We start from the raw sequence: 25525 nt of genomic DNA, 5'->3' as shown, positions 1-25525 counted from the left end.
ACCCGGGCCCTTAGCGGGGCCCCCAGAGGAGAGCTGACTTCATATCGCTGTGGAAACGCCTGGCAGAGCTTTCACTTTGCTCTTCAGTTGATTTATCTAGCTGCAAGGATGCTGGTCAGAACTCAGGGGCCTGAGTCACAGACGCAAGGAGGCTGTGATTGTCCCCTCTGTAATATATATTTACCGTGAGATGTCGCTTAGTGCCCAATGGGTCGTACCTCGGCGCTTGTTAAGGTCTTTTTGCATTATGTTCAAACATCCAAACAACCAAACTCGGCAGGAAGTATAAGCATGATTGCCCGAAAGTGCATTTGTGTGGATGTCAGCATCTGCATATTTGAGGAGAATGCACTGCTTACAGTGGCACTCAAATTAATATTTACTTCAAATGAATATATGTATACAGTATGAGTTTAGTTTCCCTGGGCTTCTGCTTAGTGCTGTGTTTTATGTCCTGAAAAACAGCACGACATCCGTTCTTCATCAGCACATCAAAGAGTTGGTAGCTTTGCCTCCCACACACAGACACGCACACACGCACACACGCACGCACGCACGCACGCACGCACGCACGCACGCACGCACGCACGCACGCACACACACACACACATACCACACACACACACACACACACACTTGAATAGTGAATAGCTATCTCGCAGCAGGCTTGGTTTCTACCCGATAATTTTCTCTCTGGTATACTTATTGGTACAGCCTTGACACTACGTTAATAATTCACCCTCCTATCCTCCCAGCGGACGAAAGTGTGTCAAACACAGTGTGTTTCAACAAATGACGTCACAAATTCAATAATTAAAATCGTTTTTGCCAGTCAATCCATCCAAAATGTTGTTCAGGCTTCATCCCTCAGCTACCAAAGCATAGTTTAGAAAAAAGTCTGCAGGCTGGTGGGTGCTCAAAGGGTGTATGATAAGAGATGGGTCTTTGTGTCGTGTGTTGACGTCGCAGTTTGCTTGATCGATGCAGGTGTCTTACCTTTTGTTCCCTGAAGGAAATGAAACGGCTACTTCTGGCAGACAACACGTCTCTGTGGCTAGAAGTGAGGTAACGTGGTTATTCATCCAGTAAACAATGGAGCCATTTAAATTTTATTAAAGTATAGCAGCAACTCAAGCTCTAGGAGCTTGCTTAGATGGTTACACCTGCACAGCTGTGTGACAAACATTTAGACATCTTTAAAGTCCTGCAAAAAGACTGTTTGTGCAAAGGTTATGCTATCAATTTGCTATTAATTCGCCTGAATATAGATCAGGAGTCCAATAATGTTTGACCAAGATTCAATATTAAATGTGTTAAAGAATTTGAAGTAAATGTGTGAATAGGCTAAATAAAAAATATTTTTTCTCTGTTCAGTGCAGCCATCAACCTCTGATTGTCACCTATATCAATGGGGAGGTCGTTCATTTATGTCAAGGACACGGTAATAGACTTGCATCACACAATTACCAAGCAAAGTACAGCACTGTTCGAGATTACACTGTATGCTAAGTGCTTCATCAATCACTGTGTAAAGACGGATTATTACAAGCTGTCTAGGACGACATGATCAAGCAGTTCTGCAGCTGATTGCTACTGAATGACCCATCACATCTTCACTTGGAGTTAGCAGTGAGCCTTTAAATAACACATTCAGGACGGCATCTTGAGTTGGTATTCACTTTTTAAAATTCACAAATTAGGCTAATTAATAGGCGGAAAATCTGGTTAAAGATTAAATTGAGGTCGAACCACAAAATTTCAGGTTTTGACATTTGGTTCTCACTTTTTAAAATGTTTATACTAATCTGTTTTTCATTCCATTTATATTTAGAGATATTGAGTGTGTATTTCTTAGAAAGATTTGAGTCCAACACAGCGAACTATAGTCTGTTGAATTAGTATTGATGGATAGGTCTATTATTTTGGATGCATTGGTATTTTCCATATTTGGATTCAAAGAAAAAAACTTTTAAACAATGTTACAATTGTCCTTTAGTTAGCAATAAGAAACCCAAATTCTGCAACTAACAGTTCCACACGTACACCACGTGCATCTTCTCTCACCCTACAAGTTGTCCCGACCCATATACCAAAGCAGATCCTCCAACACCTTGGTGGTAATCTGCCGTGTGTGTGCCCATGTCCGCAGCCTTCGTGCCAGACCGGAGGAGTCCCTGCGGAGAGCTGGACGTGCCTTTCGTGTTATCTTCTTCCAGGCCATTGGCAGGGGGAGACGGAGACAGGAGCAGACAAGGGGCCATCAGACAGCCGCCACGAGGGCCCCAGACCGGGGTCACAAGGTATCCGTCTGACATCACAGCCTCACACCACTCCACCTGCGGGGCGTGGATGGTGAGGATCCTGGGAAGAGGCTGTCTGGATGTGTTTCCACACTCTGGCTGACACGCACACGCCTCGCTTTTGACTGAACTCCAGGTGCCCCAAGCAAGTGTGGCACGCTGCCAGGCGGTTAAGAAGGGCCAATAGGATTCGTCGATCGATGTAACCCATTCCAAACATTATACACCACTTCTGGATGTATTTCTAAACAATGTGACTTTACGGCAATAGCTGAGATTTAATTTGGCTGTGAATGTGAATATTTTTCTTTGGCCTGCAGACAAACTTGAAGCCATTTCTGCGTCTCCGTATAGATCCAACAGGGCACTAGTCGCTGCTCCCTGCAGCAGAGGTGCTGCTTATTCTGATGCTGCCAAGACCGGCAGACGCAGAGCTGCAGATCAAATGAATATTACCGCTCCCTGTGGACTTGTAGCTTTGGCTGCTGTTTAAAGCCCGATCAATAGAGGAAACCAGAGCTGTGTCTCTCAGCCGTGTGCGGCGGACGAGGACGATGGGTTTCTGGGAAAATGCAAGAGGAAAAGGGTGGATATTTTTTTAAATGGAATAGGTTGATATAATTGTGTTTCCACACCGCAGACGTTTGGAGAATTCAAACAGTATTCGATGAAATGATTTAAGGCTACCTCGAAGAAGTGAGTAAATTGTTGAAAAGGCGATGAAATCCGGCTCTCAGGTTTTTACAGCTTGCCGACTATGGAGATTGGTCCGATTTACCTGCAGGCACTAGCTACCTTTCAATGTCCAAATCCATTAGTTATTCCTGTGCTGCTAAAGCATGGCTCCAAGGCAACCATTTCCTCACATTAATGTCCAACCATCCACCACACCACACCTCAATGGCTTATGCCTCCATCTACTTTGGCACGCCATGTAAAATAACAGAGAGGTTCATCGCTTTGGGCTACTGAGGCGTTTGCAGGGTGGGCTCAGAAACCAGAAGAAAGAAAAGCCAATGGAATATCTTGAAGCAAAACCGATTTATTATTAAGAACAAGAATATCAAATAAGAGAAGAAAGAAAATTGTCATTCTTTTTTAATTATTTTTTTACAAACTTCAAACCGCTGCGATATGGTGACTAATACAGCACAGAGAGAAGGACTTGCCAAGCTTGGGGATTCATTTTACATTTTTTTATGTGACCTTGGCAGTACAGTATACAGTATTTGAAGAATTATTCCTAAGGCTTGAGATATCGGCCCGCTCTGTGGAAACCAGAGTTTACAATGGTAGTTATTACGAGGCTATTCGAATGGGTGTGGAAATGTCAGGTCGTAAAGTGCTTCTCCCTCTCCCTCACCCTCCCTCCCCCCTCAGTCTTCCTGCCTTCCATTCATTCTCAATGCCCTCATCACAGGCAAAGCAAAGAAAGGACCCTCTCCCTCTTTGAGTCTGCCTGCCCAGGTGCCCTCATTGCCAGTCAAACGTGCGCTTCACCAGCCGGTAGAAGCTGTGGTTGTGCTCGCGCAGGTACGAGCGCAGCTTCTGCAGCACGGTGCTGTTCACAGCCGGGTGCGGCCGCCCTTTGGACTCGTGCAGGCAGCGCTCCCGCCCGTCGCTGCGGATGCAGTAGAAGCCCTTGGTCTGGTTGAAGTAGAAGTTAGAGGACACTATCCTGGGGGGCAGGTTGAGGAAGCGCTCCACCTTCTGCAGCTCGGGCAGCGGGTCGTGGATCAGCGTGTCCCCGTCCACGATGTGGATCTGCTCCAGGGGGAAGTGGCGCAGCCAGTTGCGCATGTGCACGTCGTAGAGGCTGCGGTGGATGGCCTTGTAGCGGGTGTTGAGGGCGCCGTTGCGCACCAGCAGGTTCTCGATGGCCTGCACGGGCTTGTGGCTCTCCAGCCGGTTGAAGTACACCTGGGTGTAGTCCGAGACCACCCGCTCCGCGGGGTCCCGAAGGATCAGCAGCAGCTTGATGGACGAGTTCATGGCGCGGATGCGCTCGGGTGCCAGGGGCGACGTGAAGTAGCCCGGCGTCTTCTCCACCGTGATCTGCCTGGGGTACGAGTAGGGCATCAGGTCACGGTACCACTCGAAGCCCTTGGCGTAGTTCTCGTCCCAGTCGAAGAAGTGCACCTCGGTGGCCGCCACCGCCACCTCGGGGTGGATGTCCAGCATCTCCAGCAGGGCTCGGGTGCCGCCCTTGCGCACCCCGATGATGATGCTGTGCGGGGCTCGTTTGCTCGTGCCTGGGGGTGGGAGGTCCCCCGAGACGTTGGCGGATGTTCCCGCTTCGAGGTCCAGCGTGTGCAGGGTGACCGCTGCCTGGAGCAGCTCCGGTGGGGCAGCGTAGGACTGGAGGACCAGGAAAAAGACGGACGCCAGGAAGCAGGCCATGGCGAGGGAGTTTCAGGAGGAGACGAGGCAATGCAACAGGAGGCGGGTCATGAAAAAGGAGAGGGTTCTGGTTTAGCTGAAGACCATCACGTCGGCCTTTCTGATGTCAACGGGGGCCGGAGCAGAGCGGGAAACGGCGATCTTCTTCTTCTTCTGCTGTTGAACTCGCTTGTGAAGAGACGAGACTGCGGCCAGGCCAGAGTACATCTGCAACAAAGGCAAAGGAAGAACATTTTTGTATATACTTTAAGGAATAACTTGACAGAATAATCATTTCAACGATTCCTTTATGCCCCATTTGCTTTTCCTTACATTGTTCCTCCTACCATTCATTGAACTTTTGAACCCACCTTACATTGTGATTTCTCGGGCTGGAACAGATTATTAAGCCAGACAGCTCATTACAATTTTGCTGCTGGAATGTTCAAGCGTGGCTCAAGGCCGGATCAGGAGGGCGGGGCGGTCCGTTTCCCGGTGTGGGTCATAAGCCTTTGCCTAAGATCAATACACTTAACATCTGATCTGGGACAGCTCAAAGCCAGGGTGCAAGGAAAGGCAAAAGGACAAATTTATAGCAGGAAATCAGAAGAGTTCCGACTTCTAGGTGACTTTGATTTCGTTCGCGTAAAGAAGAGAAATCAATATAGAGGCAATGCAACTCAGCAGCTACAACATTAAGGGTTTAAGGTATTAGAAGGGCTTAGAAAGATGCCGAATATTTTGTCAGTCGTGAGAAAATATAACATTCTTCAGTTCATTGTACTGACCCCAATATAAAAGGGTTCCATTTACACAACAATTTCGAAACCAAAACGTGTATCACAAGTGTGTGCGCACAAAAATGCACAACGACAAATGAAAAACAGCACTTTAAATGTCATGGAATATGTTTAGAAAAAACAAATACTCAAGATGCTTTCATGAGGAAAACAAGCAGAGACAGCTGCAGTGTACACTTTTGGAGTCAAAACAGCTAGGAGAGGACTATGCAAACATCCAGCTTCAACAGCTGAAAGGTCACACTGGGCAAATCTAATCTCACTGTGAAGTTCCCTGCTTGAGGAAAGAGCGAGAGATAAAGACACAACACACAATTCCCCACCATCTTGCAAACCCAACATATACACATGGGCATGGACGCAAATGCAGGCTTACATTGTTCTTTTGAATTGTCAGTCTAACAATGTCCAATATATCAAGAATAACAATTATGAAGTGCATAATAACTTTCTTTTTTTTTAGAGTAGTATAAAGAAAGGTTTTTGAGGATGAAGTTGAGCATGATCATGTTTATAATTCGGCACCAGGGTACACACGACTGCATTAATCATGTAGGAAATGCCTTTCATAGAAAGTTATCATTCTTCTATAAACTATATTACCCCTCATCAAGTTTAACGATGCAAACCGATATGCAATTGAGGGAGAAAACTAATTTTTCTCATACGCCTCGTCAAAGTAGAAACACATTTCATGTGCCTGCTATTCTCAAGATATTAAGAAATATTTTTCTACAGACAAAAATGTTTAAGTTAAGGATGATCTCCAAGATTGTTAATGGTTGAGGATGGTTAGGTTGAGGTATCCCATTTTAGTCGGTTAAATTCAGGTATATTAAATAAGAACTGGAATAGGTATTGGACTGACAGGTGTTTAGGTACAGGTTTTATTTGGTTAACGGCACCAATGATCTGGACAGACAACCCCTTTCAGCCTCCCTCATTAGTAATACGTCAACCGTCTGTAGCGCACATCACCCAGGATACTGTAGATGGGCTGAGGCAGATTCTCACCAGGAGGGGATTCATACACAATGTCGTTCTCAGGACAACAACAACCACAACAACAACAAACGACCGCCACTGAGGGCAGCCTCGGCCGGATGACACAAGGCCCCGGCTCCACAAAGATAGCTGGGTCACGTAGCAAGAGTCGCAGTCTGGGAACCTGACGGCAGGGGGAGGATGAATGGCCCGGCCCACTCAGGCCCCAGGGGGGCTGAGAAGGCAGGCGGTTATGCGGTGTGACAGGAGTGCTTGCCTGTCAGCGTTTCCCCGGCAGAGAGCTGCCAAGTCCAATGCTAGCAGCCAGGCAGCCAGACGAGCTTTCTGTCCCATCCAATTCCCCCTGCTGCACCACTCCAAGGCTGCACGGCCACCTGGAAGCAGCCCTTGTTCCGTGGCACCAACGGATCGCAACGCTCTGTTCAAATCTCAGCGTATCTATCCAGCATGCACACCCACTCACACAGACACGCATGAAGCATCTCACTGGGAACCTTGGGTTTGCGCACCGGGGTTAGACCTGCGGTCCCGTGCTACAGGTCGTTCCCTCTCTTGTTTCAGACCACCTTGTGGCCCTGCTTCACTGTCGGGGCCATAAAAGGCACAAAAAGCCCATCAAATATTCATACATACTAAAAAAAGAAAGGGCTTAGAAATGTTATATTGGTTAAGGGCTACAGGGCAAGGCCATCAGGCCCGCTAGCGTGCAGTCATCCCCTCTGCACTGTTTATTGTGTTTGTGCTTATTGTGTTCCAGCAGACAGAGCAGGAGGGCGCCACACGTTGGGAGGCTCTGCAGGGGGGACCAGCTTCCCTCAATAGGAATCCACCCAGCTACACCCCTAATACCCAGCAGCTAAAGATAGACTAAACGCTCATTTAAATTCAACAGCACCTCACCGCCACGCGCTAGCCTAACCACAGCCGACAGCAAGTACAGCAAGGACAGCTTTGTTTACAGAATGGGAGCACATTGGAAAGGTGATGATATAATACCGTTATTAGTGTAATTTAGCTTGCTTTAAACAAAGAAACGGTGGATGTGCATCTTAATCAGCTCTTCTTGTTGGTGCAGTAGGAAGTCTGGCTGGCCCTCTAGAGGCTTTATATTATGACAATGTTGAAACCCTACCTTGGTAACGTATGAATGGATGGGCTGATGGTAAACAGACACACACCGAACACACACACACACACACACACACACACACACACACACACACACACACACACACACACACACACACACACACACACACACACACACACACACACACACACACACACACACACACACACTTTGTTCAGCAAACTTTCATATCCCTTTCCCTCCTCCCTACTACCACCCTCCCTCGCCCCCTTTCCTCCTCTTGCTTCATCACTGGTTCCGATCTCTTCATCGCTGCTGCTGCAGTGACTTGTAACAGAGCTCTTAAAGCAGTGCAGTAATTATTTCACATCTTCTGCAACGCTCTCTGACTCCGATGTCGTGAGATGTCTTACTCAAGTGTCGCTGGATGGGTTTGGAATAAGGGATCTATTTTAGCTGCCGTTAAGGGGAACTCTTTTGGCCAACACGCCGTCTTGTCTTATGACAAGGTACATGCTTCAGCCATTTTCCCCTGGATCCAGCAGGGATCAATTATCTCGTTCCTTCCTACTCACAAGCCACTGTTCAGTTATTATGACTACATAACGAAGGGCCCAGGCAAGGAAAAATGCTATATTAGAAGAATGCAAAGCTTTCAGAAAACAGACGGAGACACAAAACACTATTCAGACAATTTCCCCAGCCTTCGAAGAAAGGATCAGTGATATGCAAAACATTTCTATATCAGCAGATAACCGAAGGTCCAAACGGTTGACAATTGCATTCCTTTTTGTGTGAAAATTGTGAATTATGTTCCTTTTCATATAATCAGCACAACTACAGAGATAACAGGACAAGCACAATAATTTATACATCTATCATTTAGAGAGTAGTAATTTACACGACACCATATATAAAATATAATGCATCTCGGGTGAAGTCCTTTGTAATAAAGTTCATTACCCCCAAACTGTTATTTTTAAAAGTCTGTCTGGAGTTCTACAGTGGCAAAGATTTGTTGACACAATGGCCTTACAAATGACATTCATTCTCGCCTATGGGTCCCCCTAGTGGCAGCAACAGAACTGGATGTTTAGCAAGTGCAACACTTTTATGCGATGTGATGTTTAACATTCTACAATTAGGTTAATGGTGCCATTTTTTTGAGCCTAACGCCAAAGTGTAGTGTAATTGTTTGCTATCGTTGTTGTTTTGGTGTCTTGACACAGTGGTATTTGTAATCATTAGATGGCTCACCACACATTCCATCAAGGTAGAAATAGCGTATGCAAATCCATCTATTCCACAGTGGCAACTAATCATTAACCATTTTTTGACAGTTAATAGTAAATTGCATTGTGCAGAAGGAAACAGTGTCCGACATGATAGGAATCAGATATTTGATGTCCAAGTAAAATGTGCTCTCCAAAAAAGTTAAGACATTCTGGATCCACTTCATTTTAGACTCGTAAATCCAGCCCCTTGTTGACCAATCAGAGCCGTGAATGTAAACAGCCCTCAGTGTACAGCCTTGCATATGTGGCCATTCAACAAAACAGTACCTGCCACTCAGGCCGGAGGACGTAGCTGGAAGCATGGAAGGATGGATTAAGACATAACCGAGAGAGTGGATGTTGGGAGTGGGTACAACGCAATATTAGGCTATTTCTTGACACCTTAATCCACGCCCACATGTTGACTAAAGCATTCATTACCACAGCTAGGAGGAGGAGGAGCGGGGTAAAGGGTAAGAGGGGAGGCTGGTAATCGTCCGTTTACCGGAACACTCAGACACGTCTGCCTTGTGGTCGAGACACTGATTGTAGTTTTTTCACCTCAACATCCAACCAAGGGTAAAATGATTGGAATCCGGGACTCGTCTCCTAACACTTTATTGCAAAGACAAGCCTTTCCCAATTACAAATCCCTCGGCCCACTGCCATCTGTGGCAGCAGCACTGTGATGTGCAGCACCTGTGTGTGCGCTCGTGTGTGCGTCATCGGTCGACACGCCGAGGTGAACCTCTTAGCGTCAACTGACATTGTTCCTACAGTTCCCAAAAGGCATTTGGGCGGATGAAACATCACCACCACACCACCCGTTGGATGGGGTGGAGGCTCAGGACACCACTTGGCGAGCTGCGCTGACTCACTGGCTGCGAAGGCCCAGTGGTCGGCGCTGCTGGGGGCCCAGTGCAGTGACCGAGAGAGGAAGGATTCCATCTGGAGGGTACATGATCTCCATCCTGCCTGCCAATTCTGATTCAGCACCTCCTCTTTAGCCTGAGGCATGCATGATGCCACCAACACACACACACACACACACTTCCGTCAGCACACACAGACAATTCTCCAACTCAACATTCTCCAACTCGAGCTTTGTTCTTTCACATCACAGAAAGATACGCACACACACACACACACACACACACACACACACACACACACACACACACACACACACACACACACACACACACACACACACACACACACACACACACACACACACACACACACACACACACACACACACACACACACAAAGACCTAACTGCTACTTTGATTCTCTATCCTCTATCTCCATATATAAAAAGGCATCAGACTTTGTATGCACTTTTTCGTAAAGCAATTAGCATGCGTCTCATTAAAAAGTACACATGTTAATTCAGCCTTAATCAAAACAAATGCCTTTGTTCTTTTTTTAAGTTTTTTTGTGTGTAGGGGCGGGGGGGGGGTCTTGTAGGCATCGTGAAATCTGAAAAACCCACATGAATTATATATTAATTACTTCATTAAATCAAAAGAAGCACATCGTGTAATGAACTGCAAGGATCATCTTAAACTTTGATGAGGCAAATCTGATGAATATTTTAATGAGGAAAACCAAATACAAGCCATTGGGGTGCCAACAAAGATGAGTGTGTTTTCATGGCCATGGATCATGTAGATACTGACTACAGGGCAACGCAGTAACATTTCAAATAAACATTGAACTATGTAGTCCAAATCTAAATGGGCCTTATGTAGCTGTAATTATTTGCAAACTTTGTAAAAGGCAAGTAGAAGAAGAATGGTCAAACATAAGGGACCACAAAACCAATAACAGCTAGACTGTGCTTTGACTTCAGTACATAAGAATTCCAATACTCCAAGATTCTTATGAAGAAAAGCTCAATTCTGTTTTGTACACTAACTCAAGAATCCCTCCAGCTGCTTTCTGCCAGTTATATACGACTTGGAAGCTCAGGCCACAGCTCTGCTAGGCATTTCTCCCCATGTCAAAATGTGCTCAGATCTGCAGAGCTAAAAAGCTCACAATGTGAACAATCTGCAATGCGTTGTGCCGATTTGCCAAATTATCGTGATTCCCAACTCTAGACTTGGACCTCAGGAATAGAGTTTAAAAAAAAATAAACTACTCACCCAAAAGAAGAGTACCGGTAGTTATGGTCTGAAAGTGCCTGCAGAGTGTAAAGCGCTAACTAGAGCTCCAACTAAGTACAGAGGACCTAACAAGGTCCGACTAGCCAGCTTCTGTGTTGACCTGTTTAGGGCGATGAGGGGGGGAGCCTCCATAGGAGCCTAGTGGCAGGTATGGAAGACAGTACAGCAAGGTACATCTTGCTTGGAAACCTGTATGTATAGATATACTTAGGAGGGAGAGAGAGAGAGAGAGATGTGGGGGGGGGGGGGGGGGGAGTATGCAGAGGCTTAGTAGTGCTAGCAGCAGCTGCACAGATGTAATGAAGGAAAACGTATAAAGGAAGCCAGACTGTATCCGAGATGCTCTCTGGCAGGAAGCGAAGGAAAGGTGTAACCCAGATTGGGAGGATCAGCAGTGTTATCAGCCTACCTTCAAGGCACAGCGTGTATCCATATGCATACATATAGGTAGAGAGCTCCAGATAGAAACAGGACAAGTTTGGTTCACTGGATCTCCCTCTATCTCTACCTCTTTTTATATATATATATATATAAATGTTTATTTCAAGAGAGAGGAAGTTTGTGTTGATTCTTCAGGGAGTGGCGGACAATCAAAGCAGAACTTGAGTGGCCAGCAAAGACATTGCAGGGCTGGGATCATATCGACACCCCCCAAGCTCTCTCCCTCTCTCACTGGATTCTGGCGCTCACCCCCGCCGCTATCATCCCCATTCTCACCCCCCCCCCCCCCCACCCCCACCCTCCGCCCTTGAACCCAGGCGCCCGCTCACCATGTAAACACTGTGGCGGCTGGTTGTGTTAGCTCATCAGCATGAGTAATTTGAGTTGTTCCCTGACAAGCCGGCTATCGATCTGAAACCTAATCAGAGAGAGAATGGGCTTTTGTAGGCCGGGGAGATTACTCTGGTACAGTTGTTCAAAGGGGAATCAGCCATGAAATAATCTATGTAGACCTGCAGTGCTGTGTGGGAAACAAAACAGTTTTGTTTTCTGAATGGAGATATCATCGTGATGCTGTCATAGTTATTCAAGGTTTGTTTTACCTTTCATTATTTGTTGATTGTAAATATAAATATATACAGAACACCAGATTGGACCCCTTGGGCTATAATATCATGTACTTTATTTTAAACAAAAGTGTGCATGTAATAGAAATGCATTATGCTGAGAAAACCCCCCCGCAATAAATCAAGCCATATTTTGAAACCGATCCCCGATCCAGGCAGCTGGAGACACAGAACCCGTCATTAAGCCCCGCCGTGTTGTTTTCGGGTGCCTCAGCGCTTCGGGGCTCCAAAAAAAAGAAAAAAGTGGGCCACCTATGATCAGGGCTTCCAGACGGCCTCCTTGTAATTCAGCCCTCCTCCCGGGAGCCAACCCTCGATGGAGGAGGAGGAGGAGGAGGGAAGTGCTTATCTATAATAACAATCTCCAGCTCCATTCCGCTGATGCCTGGGAACCAGGGCGCCCATCCGAGCTGTTGATTCGGCCAGAGATGGGGAGAAAATGATGCGAGCACCAGGCGGCGTCCACCTGGCCCCGTGCGACAGCCCAGACTCCATCATTACACCGCTTCAGCCACTCGCCCGTTAGCCAGTGCTACGCTTCGCGGCCCCTGCTAACGTGGGGCCGGCCCAGGGGGCATGGGGGGCCAGGGGCACGGGGTCCCGCCCTCGCACTCTCTCCAGGTACCATGATGGTGGTGCTGGAGACGATGGAGAGAGCGGGGCTGTCGACCGGTACACCACCCCCCACTCCCGCTGTGTATAAAGTCCTTCACTGAGCCTTTCACCTGCGAATGCTCTGCCTTACAGCTGATTGTCGAGACTGCCCCTGGGAAGCCTCCCAACAATTGCCCTAAATGGCATTTTTATATAATGTTGGCTAACCTCCTAAAGTGAATGAGAAAAATGGGGGGTTTTAAATACTTAAAGCATTAACCTGATGAAAACCAATACTGTTACTTTAGGGCTGATTACTAATGCAGTTGTTATTGTGAACTTTTTAATCACTGCTTTAGATTAATGGTCCACTGCTAATTGGCCATTTAAATGTGTAGCAGCCAAAACACCGTTGCCCCTCTCGAACATCATGCGCCTATGTGTTTATTATATAGAGGTTAACTTCTACAAATAGTCCAACCTGTCTGGAATTAGTTTGTGGTATTGATGATCCATCCAGGCCCAGACACCGTAGTTGTAGCGGACTGATACTAAATACATACATTCGTATTGAAGCACTGACTAATGAATCGATAAGTTATCCATCTAACACCAGTGGATCAGAACAGCCAATGCAGTGCAACAACCTAGATAGGAATGCTCAGGTTGATTACAAGTTTGGAATAAGGCCCAATCCCATTTCTACCCCTTACCCCTTCCCCTTACCCCTTCAGAACAAGGGGGAGGGTTAAGGGGAAGGGGTAAGGGGTAGGGGATTGGGCCTAAAACTTGTGTTGAATGTGAGCAACCTAGTATGCTTTGTTTTATTGCGGAATAACTTTGGTTTTAGACCTGATGTAGGACAAGCACAATTCCATTAATGCAACTTGGCGCTGGTAAAACTATCGTTTGGAAGCAGTGAGGCATGGTTTTACATTATGAGGAGGCTGGAAGAGAGGAAGCTCTACTTCAAATACAGGTAAGGGGAGTTGTTAATGCAAGACACAATGTCGTAGAAAATAGCCTGAATGATGGCCTCACATAAATCGTATGATCTTTATGACTTTGTCTCCGGTAATCACAGACGATGTTATCACGATTACAATTCCACAAGCGAAAATTAGAGATGACTGTTCTCGGTCTTTTCGCCGTTCTCTGAGTATAAACAAACCCACTGACATGACTCAGCAAAGTATGATGTCGTTTTAACATTCCCGAGCAACCCACGTCACACAGAATCTACATTTCATTATCAACCAATTAGCCTATACCCTATTGTACATGTCGTACACGGCGTCACAGACGCCGTGAAGTCTAATCAATTTTCAAACAGGCGTTTCTACCCTATCTAACAAAGTTACCCGTGGCACGGGGCTTCTCACGATGCCACATCCGTCCAAGGCCCTCTTGTTCTACTGATGTCATGAATAAGTCATCAGTCTTCTCCTCTATCCCCCCTTGGCATATCGCCCCCCTTCCCCCCCCCTGCCCCATCTCTGTGGGCCACTACAACCAACTGAAGTGTTTATGGGAGATAAGAGACGAGAGGAGGTCGCCTCATGCAGCTCAATAACTCCTTTTATCACCCGGACGCTGTGCTGTGAGGGCCACTTAACGACAACACCGACCTAAGATGAATTCTTAATTAGCCAAGTTTGTGGACCCAACATGAGAGGCCTAATGGGGAGGCTAAAACAGGGAGGAAAAAAAGGCGCCTGCTATGGTGCGACGTGTTTTCTGGTCGGTGGAAGGCCACTGCGTTTCAAAGACACTGCCCCGCTTTTATTTATTTTTTTAAGCCGTATCAGACGAAAAACACCTTGAAAAAGCCTTTTGTTGTTAGAAAAATGTCAGTTTTTCTAGACGGGTCTGTTTGGAAATGAGTTCAGGTAATTGTTTATTTTGGTGGCAGGCTTATCTTCATTGAAGTTAAAAGACCCTACCTTGTAAATGGAATGACTTCCTATAACGTTCAAGTTGATTCCTGATGTTCTCTACTGTCCCCCAGGGACCAGGGGCTGCTACATCTGCCTAATAGATGGCACTCTGGAGGCTAATGTTGTCGCCTTTCTCATTTGTTCATCTGACAAGATGTTATTTGCATAACCTTTCATAATAGTAGTATTGTTGAACAATGCAAGGAATTGACAAGAGGCCAAACAAACGCACCACTAGATATGAAAACATGCTACTTGAACTGAGTAAATATGAGACTGAATAAATAACCTTTTCATTTTTTAAGGATTAAAATGATGTCTTAATTCCTTCCTTATTTAATGAAGTACAATGTTTTGAACAAAAGTGAATGCGCTGGAAGATTGCGCAAGCTTTAATTAGCTTCTCAGGCATAAAGGTTTACCAGAGAAGACCAGACCAGATAATGACTTGAATTCTCTGTACATAGTTGCCTGCATAATAACCGTGAACAAAAGAAAAAAGAGAATTAATTATTCGATTTCCCGAACTGGGAAATGAGCGATTTCATCCTTGATTGCGTAATTCTGTAACTCCATAATGATCTCAACTCCATAGCAACAACAATGCCAGGGAATGTACATCAGAGAACCATTTGCTGGAATAGAAGCCATTGACAATGGTTATCCATTCTGAATGAATGCATTACACAGTGAGCCACATGCATGCACACAGGGACTCTCACTCCACACACAGATAATGAAGGAGTATACATCCTTTTATCAAGCTAAATCTAAACTAAATTAGAAGTGTGATGCCACTCTCCATCTGGTTCGATCTAGCCGTGCCGTAACAGCAGCACACATTAACCACTCCTCCCATCGTTTAGGTTGAGGGGATTGGTTGGGGCTTTGCCTGATTATATTCATCCAGAGCAGCCACCTAGTGGTATTTAAGAAAGATTAGCTTTAAATTAATGATTAACCTTTGTAATCCCGTGTGCAGTCGCAATGTCTTTCTCTCTCCCTCTCTCTATCTCTGCGTCTCTCTCGTCTTCACCTCGGCCATACAGAATAGAAGCTGCATTAAGGCACAGGGGGGTTTAGGCAGTAAATGAAGCAGCGTTATCTGACCAGTTCCCCACCAGATAATGAAGACCAATCCCCCTGACCACAGAGTCATAAAATATCCATTCCAAAGCTGACAATGTGTTTTCCACCATGCCTCTTTTAATAAATCCCTGATACACATTTGGAGCCGAACAAGCAATCATCGGTAGCGCTACATCGAGGAAAAGGGCACAATCTGCTTAAGAGGAATTAGCATGCTGCCATTGTTTAAATGGCCGTATTAGCGAGTCAGCGCACATTAAATGGGCAATTTCTCCACAGTCAACTCAGACTAAAGAGGCGAGGATTTTAATTTCCTGGGCGATGAGTTGTCGTCGTCCTCCCCCGTAACCTCGTTAGCGGAGGCTATGACAGCAGGCATATCTACTGTGATATCACAGACTTATAGACATGGTGTAGATTTTGCTGCTTATACAGAAACATTGGTATCATCGCAAACCAGTGACCCCATCTACAGTTTGACAAGAATCGACTGCCATTGGGTGCCATTTGAACGCGTTCTTATATCTAGCCTGTATATCTTGCCTCTCTGCTGTTTAGTTCAATCCCATCAAAAATGGCCCCAAGGTTTAATCGCAAACAAATTGTTTTTAATGACCTACTCTTGACCATGTCTAATTTTGAAATATTCCACAAACTAAAGTTAGTTTTTGAATGTACCAAGATCCACCACGGTGATAACAAACCCTAAACTAATTTCTTAGTGTTCATATTCAAGCTGAAACAGGCGCTTCACTTAAAAGTAGAAATTATTCTCTGTTAATTTTATTTCTTATTTTTCCAAAAGCACGTCAGAATCACATGGGTCATCAGAATCCATCCTGGTGGTCCTATCAGTTCCTGTGACCTCTATATCTGTGCAGCTCTTTGTGGCTTGGCTTACTTTTTCTGGAATAAGCCTAGTCTGGCTATTGCCAGACCAAGCTCAATCGTAGATTGCACGTTGGTCGGGGGAAGCTGTCATTTTCTTCATCATAAGAGGCGTGATCAACGGGCCTAGTTCAACTGACTCTGTATGCGATTGGCTGCTTGCCGTCGCTTCCCTGTCGTCATCGTGTTCAACCAGCCAATAGCGCGCCACGGTGAAATGCCAGCTCGGTGATTGGCTCCCGCAAAAACGTATCGGAAAAATATAGAAATGTATTGCTCGTCTCCAGACCCTTGTGCAGGGCGAACTCAAATCGCTGGCAGAATGGGCAGGGCTACCCAGTCCAGAATAAGCCTACAATAGAGGCAACATACTGTATATCAGATTAGACCAACGAAACAATGAGTTGGAGTAAATCAAGTTGTGCTTGGGCGTCTCTTGTTCAGCACCATGGAGAGCACCCTGTGTCTGAGGAGGAAGACAACACTATGCAAATGAACAGAAAACAAGAAGAATCGAGCAGCATTTAACAAGATACTGTTTAGCACAATGTGTTGTGATGTGACAAGCAATCTGTGATAGAATCAGCTTTCTAACTTTGTGAACGATATTGTGTGAATAAAAACAAAAAATTGATGCTCGCAGTGAGTTATGAATAAAAGAAGACTCAAGTCTCTCCTGTCACCATTGAGGTGATCGGCTCTCTTTAAGAACTTCCTACACTTAAAAAGCTTAACAAAAAAGATGAGATGGATTAGATATCCTTAGCGGACCGTTTTTCTCAGTAAAAAAACACAAGAAGGTTTTTCAGGTATTTCTCCTGCAAGAGGTCTGACCTTCCCACTGTAAAAAAACCCAATTCAATGCCTTTTAAGATCAAATTTCCTATTTGGACAAGCCTAACATTGCCGCCTCTAGAACAAATGTCAAGCGCTGCTTGCGGGTGCCTTCTGAGAACCGACTAGTTGACATTTTGTTCTCCCACACATATGACCTACATCTGAGCGTAAACATGGACTAAAGATTAAATGAAATAACATACTTTTCAGAGAGATAAGAGCAATTATATTCTACTCGACTGTGAGCGACTCATCTGCATGGCAAACTAAAGCTCTCTTCTGATCACCTTGGAGGCCAAGCCAGACGTAGGCATTACCCCTCATTATATCTGTGCTTATCACAGACTCATTCATGCACAGGCCCCTTGATAGGAAACTTTTCATAGAAAGTCTCTTAATCAGTCAGCCTGGGGATCATAAGATCGGCAAGGGACATATTTATAATGGACCACCAGAATATCGATATCTCTGCTCCTGGTTCACGTTTAGCATATCATTCAAGTGTGTGTGTGTCTGTTAGCGTGTGTGTCTGTGATATTTGTACACACACCCTTCCTTGCATGCACACACACACACACACACAAATACACACATTCAAACTCCTAAAAGAGACTTGGCTGTATCTTTTTGAGCGCCGAACAATTCCCATTTCACAGGCCGGGGCAATGATCCCTCATAAGACCCTCCCTCCATTAGCATGACAAATGCGACACGGCACAGAGGTGAATTGACGGGAACATGCATCAAGACACTGAAGCCAATCATGAGGTCTCAGGCTGAAGCCTTGCTCCTCATCCGCACTAGGAAACAAAGCCACGCGATGAATAAATAACTTGTCACCCATCAAGTGGAATGACAAATCTACTGCTCAGCGCGGCGGCGGCGACGGCGGCTAGGGGACATATTTGCGCTTTCCCGGGTGCCATGGCTCTCACTGGGGTTATTTTTCTACCCGCTTCAAATATATTGCCAGTATAACAGGAACAATTTAACAAAAGTCTTTCACTTTTTTTATTTGTTTCCTTATGGGACTTATCAAAAATAATCTCTTTGAAATCGGTCTCCCTTTAAAAAGGGCCCCAACAGATATACGACTGAGAGTGGCAGATCCAAGGCAGCTCTTTACTTTCACACAGACTGCTGTTGTATGTCCTTGATGGAGCTCCAAGAGTGAGAGAGAGTGCGATGCACACAGATATACGGAAACACTGAATGAAAGAGGAGAGAGACAACATACAGGTCTAGAGAGCATAGAGACCTGGGTGGTTGTTCTTTGTTCGCTTCCTTTCACACACCATGCATAGCGGCATTGAGCACACTCATGAATTATGAACATGTTCACAAATATGCAAATCCCAGCATTAGCCTAGTTACGCCCCTGTACTGTAAGTTATAGTGACTTATCTATTATGTACGACCTCCGCACTCCTCCCATTCCCCAAATCGAATGCAAGAAGAGGCCCTAGGCAGCCGACTTCACAGACCTCCATTCGCGGCTCTCGCTTGTCATTAGAAATAACTGGAAGCAGGGGAGGTAATACCCCAAAAAACACTCCCGTTAGCCTGGCACCAAATCCCCGGGGTCTAGGAATAAGCTTGAATCTTCACGCTTCCACTGTTGATGTGAAATAACCATAACAAGGCCTAACTGCTGGAGGATACTGGGAATCTGTGGTGGGAAACGGAGGAAGGTGGTGAGAAGGAACAAGGATGAAATGGTTGTAATCCTTAAGCATACCGGTAGGGCAGCCAAAGGCTGACACACATGCACAGCATGCAAGGAGTGTGTGCGCGCACACGTACGAGAACTGATCAATCCTTTGTGGCTTCGGACAAACCCACACACATTTAATGAGGAGTCGCTTTAGTGTGAGATTGATCATATTGAGCGGTCAATGTTCATATCGTCGGTATATTTGTCAACCCACTCAACCTACAGAAGACACGGATACGCGGACTACTAGATCTTCAAGACTTCCTTCCTCTGACATGCGCCCACATTAATGAAATGCATAACGATTATTAGGTTGGATCAAAGGTGCCCCTTCAGGACATTGGGAACCGGAATGCTCTTGACACACAACGATAACTTACCGACTCCTCAGTAATGTCTCCCGTCACTATGGCAACAAGGCACACCTTCGCCGAGGCCCTCATCAACCAGTGGTTACGTAACGGCTTGATCGGCCAGATCCCCCACTTAAATATTAATTCATCGAGACATTACGTGCCGAGACTTGGATCTGGCTGACAACTGCTGAAGAAGCGGGCTCTTTTCACCTTCACAAGGAACACCACGCACTGCCTCCCTGTGCACAGTCACACACAGCTCACACAAACAAGCTAAAAAATCCATCTCTCTTTTCAGACACTCACCAACAGGAACAATCCTCTCTCTCTCTCTCTCTCTCTCTCTCTCTCTCTCTCTCTCTCTCTCTCTCTCTCTCTCTCTCTCTCTCTCTCTCTCTCTCTCTCTCTCTCTCTCTCTCTCTCTCTCTCTCTCTCTCTCTCTCTCTCTCTCTCTCTCTCTCTCTCTCTCTCTCTCTCTCTCTCTCTCTCTCTCTCTCTCTCTCTCTCTCTCTCTCGTCCACGAGACTCTGGATCCCCCAGCTAAATGTCCTCCTGCAGAACAACAAATCCTCATCAAATATTAATTCCCATCTTTTGTTATTTTTCATTTGCACTGATTAGAAAAATCCCAGGAAATAAATAAGCGGTCTGTTTCTTTTATTAGCAATTACTCACATGGAACCAGCTAGATAGACACTGCTATAAAACACATTCAATTGACACAGGCAGATCCTTCCTTCCCTGACTTTGCGATACAACATCCCATCAACTTCAACAAGGGTCATTCTAAGTATACGCACACTGATGTTATGATCCAATTGGTATTCCCAAATATTAATGCATTATAATTGAGTACACTATGTACTTATCTATCTAGATAGACAGATACTTGGATTTTAAAATAGGATAATGTGCCACCAGGATTTCAGAGGTCTTTGTATGGTTTATAATTAACCCAAATGAGAATGCTGTATGCGTGTTAATTGTGGTGCTAAAGAAAACAAAAATAAATTAAAAGATGGAATTCATTGATTAGATTAGAGAACATTCTGAACAGTGCTGTGATTGACTATTGTTTGATTAATGATATCTTCATGATACTCAATTAATTGGTTAATGGTGGAGCCAAGAGACCATTTTCTAGTCGTTGTTGACATCGGCTATGGATACTGAATACGCCATATACAGGGCTGGAAAGTTGTATCTTATTTCCTGTTATTAATTATAAATCTACATTTTCAGAGATTCAATAAATCGCCCTGCCTAGAGATTATATGAGTACCTTTCTTCAACATAACAGCACTGTCTAATTATATACAAATCCTTTTGTCCACCTGCTTCCAATTCCACTGAGATGCATGAGCGGAGGACCACAGTTCCTACTGAAAGTCATGTAGAAATCACAACTGCAAACAACATTCATGTAAAAAAACAGGCACCCAACAGACACGCAACAGAGCAAAAATGCTCTCCTCTCCTACCGGCTCCCTCGTCCCCAGCACTGAGTGCCCCCCTCCTGCCTAGGCTCCCAAACACATAAACACCAGCTCTTGAACAGGAAAAGTACTTTTTATGTTTTTTCATATTTATAATCATTCAAATATTGATGTGATAACAACACCCGTCCTGAAGGGAGGGAGGGTTTTGCAAATTCAACACAACATTAGTGTAGTTGTTAAACAACAGGCAGCACGGCAGAAGGACATAGTTGATTCATGACTCGATTAGATGAATAAATAGTCCGTTTCGCCAATAGCCTCCTGTCAATTTTGTAGTGGTCATATCCTGAAAAAAATGCATACTATCATGTGTTTATATAACTAAATCACTTCTTCTGACCATATCAATATAGTTGTCTGAGGTAATTTTCTTTCAAACGTAGCCCAGATGGCTGGCTTTCACCTGCTTCAAATAATTAATCTCAACACAGAGATTGTCAAAGCCTAAACGCCCCATGCTTCCAACGACATGTGAATTATCACAGCAGATTTTGATGCGTTGGCTTGCTCCGTGAGGTGTAAAGGTGGCCATTGGCATGCAGCTCCATGGAAACACTTAATACGGGAGCTTGAGAGGAGACCGCAGACTCCAGACTGACATTCAAATAGTTAGGCGACAGCGACCATGGCCACTTCCTGACTTTAGTGTCGGACTGTCGTCTGGTGAATCTTGCAGTAAGACATTACCTTCAAATTTAACTGCAAAAGTAACCTTCCTGGAAAAAAACAAGTGTCATCCAAAGTCGATATGTGAACGTGGTTTTAACTTTAAATGTCTCGGATAGATTCGTACAGCACGTCCGCGCTCCGCAGTCACCAATGTCCAACTTGAAATAAAATCGATCCAGTGTCAGCAGGGAAGGTTTTAATGAACGCTCCTGCGCCGAGACTGAACCCTGCACAACACTGCTCTTATTTCATCTATAAATTGATTTTTCTAGTGAATAACAACAAATCATAAAATTAAATTAAAATGCCCGATTCCCCTCTTTAAAATCCGGCAGGTTATAACGTTACTTATGTCATACATTGCATCGTAGCCTTAAAGTAGTCTAGGATCTACTTAAATCACCTCGAAAAAATATGAGAAATGATTTTACCTCGCATTTGTTTGGTGACCGGATCCGCTTTCCAATGACCGGGGTTTTGTGATTTCAAGAGCCACTCTTTCCACTTTTGCGCGGAGGATCTTCTCGCTGTCTTCTTCTTGTGGAGACGCTCCCGACGGCCGATCTCATCACTGATTTATTGGAAAGAGGACACGAGGGGACGACGAGGAGTCCTTATTAATTTAAAGTGGTAAATTCGACTCCATCCTTCGCGCCCATGAGCTGCAGACCGCGCGCGCTGTGTCTGCACGCGGATGCATGTGTAATGTGCTCGAGCTGCTCGCTTAGTGCGTAGCACACCAGTTCTCAGTCCGGGGAGGAGTCGCTCCTGTCGTCAGATGGTCAGGTGCGACGAGCACCTAGGAAATACCGAGGAGCTTAGTTCACCAATTATTTGAGTTTATTCTGTAATTGTATGCGGTTTGGTTAAATCATCATTTGGAATCATTTGAAGCAATTCATCCAGTTAGTCCAGTCTTGCAATAGTTGTGAGCCAGACATTCACACATTTCTCACGTTCAACCCTTTGTAGCAATATCCTTTTCTTGCTAAAGTCTTCACTGATGCATGTATACTTCTACAGTAGGCCGGCCTATATGAAGAATGATGTATGAAGTACAAGCTTATCACAATACCAGCCATCTATAGGCTTGCAGCCTAGCCTACTGGCCAGTAGACATCTGCATTCACAGAGGATATGGGGACCCTTGCCCCCTTTCTCGACTGTATCTCCATTCAGCACACACCTCCCCCATCCTGGCTTCAGTAGATGTGTGTCACTGCCTCTCTTAAGCCAGGAGGCTAAAATGGGAGACGAGGGGAAATAGAGGGAATGGTCCATGTATATTTTAACAGCAGAGGACAGGTAGAAAAGGAGAGCAAAAGGTGAGGAAAGAGATCCAGCTATAATTGAGCTTGAGAGAGCAAGGTGGAAGATCATAGCTTGGAAGGGTATGGAAGGAAAGAAGCGTGGTGGTAAGCCATCCTGAATGGCCATCATTTTGACAGTGTTAATATTGGACAGAACACACACCGCTGTACACTTAGATGGTGGGGCAGAGCACCATAGCATACTAGTGGAGTGGTCCATCAGGGAACGGGCTCCCCATTGGCTTGAGTCCATATCTGCCCTAAACGTTTTCTATAAAAGTACATCACTTTGCTATAAAATGTGCAAAAAATCTATCTTGCGCTCACATAATATTGAATAACTACTAATGAAACAAGTGCAGAATGCTTACTTATCGCAGAGTATGGATGTGTCGTACGGTTTCTACCGTTGTGATAACCTAGTCTTTGGGACCCCCGCCTAAGTGATAAAGAAAATTAACTCAGGGCTGACTCAATGGTATTCTGATTAAGAGAGGCAAAACGCAATGTTATCTTTTTAAGGATCTATCATTAAAATCAGCAGTGCAATTCATTGTCCGTAATTGGAGAGTAATCTTGAGATCTTTTATGCTATGCACATAATGATTTATCCTTCAATAAAGAGAAGTGGTCAACCTCCTCCCCCCCCCCCCCCCCCTACATAGATCCGTATTAATATTCAATGTTTTGCCATTGCTGGATCACAGTAACTTTTGTTGTTACCCTCAGAATACAGAGTGGCTACAATCCGACAAAGACGTTTACCTGGCAAGATGAAAGAAGCATTGCTGTTCCTCCAGCAAGTGTTCCTGAGCTTTGATCGTAGAGAAGACGAGACAATGGTCGGACTGGCTCCCACTGCCGTCCCCGGCAGCCACCTTGCTGGCCTGGAAAAAATCTCTGGCAGATGCATTTTTCATCGGGGCAGACGAAGTCAGGCATAGTTTCATAATTCCCTCCGAAGTTACATCAGCTCACCCTGATATAATTCCATCGTATTCCAGCATGGAGGTCGGGTGTCTTAACCTTAGCTTAGCATGCCTATTGTGTTCATGGGTGACCTCTTTCCAAGGGTACCAGGGTAATACAATTCTTTGGAGTAGAGTGGCTGTGTTAGCAAGTAGGGGCATTATTTTTTGTGCTTCACCATGTGAGAATTTTATTATCCCCTAACTGTGAATGAAATGATGCCTTATGGGTAAATGGCAAGAGTGATTGCAAACAATTTCAAGGAAACTGCTGGCAGGTACTCTCACATTTGAGATGTTATTTTGCCTTAGGGTCATGCAGAACACCTTCTGGTGGCGGTATTATTATTAAGTATTATATTAAATGAGCACTCCCGGAAAACAAAATAATTATATGCATTGTTTTTATGGTGTTGTTATCGTTGTAGCTTAGAGCAGTATGAAACTGAACAAAAGATGTATCAGTAATTTGTAGTTAATATTATGCTGACTCTTTAAATATGGATATGTTTTGGAGTCATAGCTGTCCTCAAGGCCTCAGAAACAATGAGGGATTGTAAACTCATGTTTCTATGTCAAACTAATAAAATGTCCACTGATAAAACCATGCTGTTTGAAAACCAGTGGAATGCTTTCATGAAGATACTTTTTGTCATAGGTAGGTGATTTGGCAGGATATCTGCTTTGTGTTTGTTTGAACATACGAAATTGAGAGTCTGTCTTTAGTTTGAGCATTATCTAGGTTGCTTTTGACAGCCAACCAAAACTATGGTGAAATGAATGCAAAGGTTGTATTACATTTATTAAACCTCCCCCAAAATCACATCCTCAATTAATGGACAAGTTATTTGACGCCTACATTTTTAAACAGGCTAAGAAAATGGATTTAATGGGCACTTCAACTTTAATTGCCGTCTTGATGAAATATGAATGGACTTTTTAAAGATAATCCCCAGCTCAGGAATATGAAGGAATATAAACCCTCACCAGCCTTCCTCCAAGCCTTTCCCAGGCCTCGCAGCACTACTTTTTAATGCCTTACCAAAATGATAACGAAGGACACAAATAATCTTGCAATTGCGACGCCGGCTGTACCAACCCACCGTGACTCCTTGTTTAGCGTGTTTTGTGATTTGTTACATTTTTGTAGGAAGACCGGCCAGGATATTTTCCATGATTGCTCACTGCCAGGTCGTTCACAGCGGTTGAAGATGTGTGGTGAAATTAGTCACCATGGCGACACACAAATCTTTGCATTGTCCCCCCCGGAAGAGGCGGTGGTCTCGGGCCTTTAACCCCTCACTCTTGCTCTCTACCTCTCTCTGATAGTGCTACCTCGCACATCCGCCTGCGCAAGCACTCAGCTATGATTTGTGATATTGTATAACACCATATGATACGTTACACCATGCCTGGCTATGTGGAACCATGTAATGCTGTAATTGTAATGTATTGCATATTATCATAAAGTCATGTATTGGTAGAAAGATGAAATATATATATATATATAGCCAAGCCTATATATATTATTTTGCTTGTAACATATTACAGGCTATACTTATATTTGAACATAAACG

The 25525-nt window shown here is 44.8% G+C and overlaps 1 protein-coding gene across 2 annotated transcripts; it reads right to left on the bottom strand.

The window, feature by feature from the left end:
• Nucleotides 1-3322: 3322 nt before the first annotated feature.
• hs3st1l1 (heparan sulfate (glucosamine) 3-O-sulfotransferase 1-like1) lies at nt 3323-25525 on the bottom strand. Of its 2 annotated transcripts, XM_030379890.1 has the most exons (3): nt 23746-25525; nt 22102-22241; nt 3323-4907 (listed from the first exon to the last, which is right to left on the bottom strand). In XM_030379890.1, the coding sequence occupies exon 3, from the start codon at nt 4698-4700 to the stop codon at nt 3774-3776; it is 927 nt and encodes a 308-aa protein (XP_030235750.1). In that variant the 5' UTR covers nt 4701-4907; nt 22102-22241; nt 23746-25525; the 3' UTR covers nt 3323-3773. The 2 variants fall into 2 exon arrangements, with proteins under 2 accessions (XP_030235750.1, XP_030235749.1); XM_030379889.1 differs by lacking the exon at nt 23746-25525 and having other exon boundaries at nt 22102-23093.

This window comes from Gadus morhua, chromosome 15 (genome assembly GCF_902167405.1).
Source record: "Gadus morhua chromosome 15, gadMor3.0, whole genome shotgun sequence".
In the NCBI taxonomy this organism is placed as follows: domain Eukaryota; kingdom Metazoa; phylum Chordata; class Actinopteri; order Gadiformes; family Gadidae; genus Gadus; species Gadus morhua.
Note: the sequence above shows the minus strand (reverse complement) of the source record. Positions and strands in the feature narration are given on the sequence as shown.

Coding starts and splice junctions, on each gene's coding strand:
- hs3st1l1 (XM_030379890.1), bottom strand. CDS start 4,700: ATGGCCTGCTTCCTGGCGTCCGTCTTTTTCCTGGTCCTCCAGTCCTAC.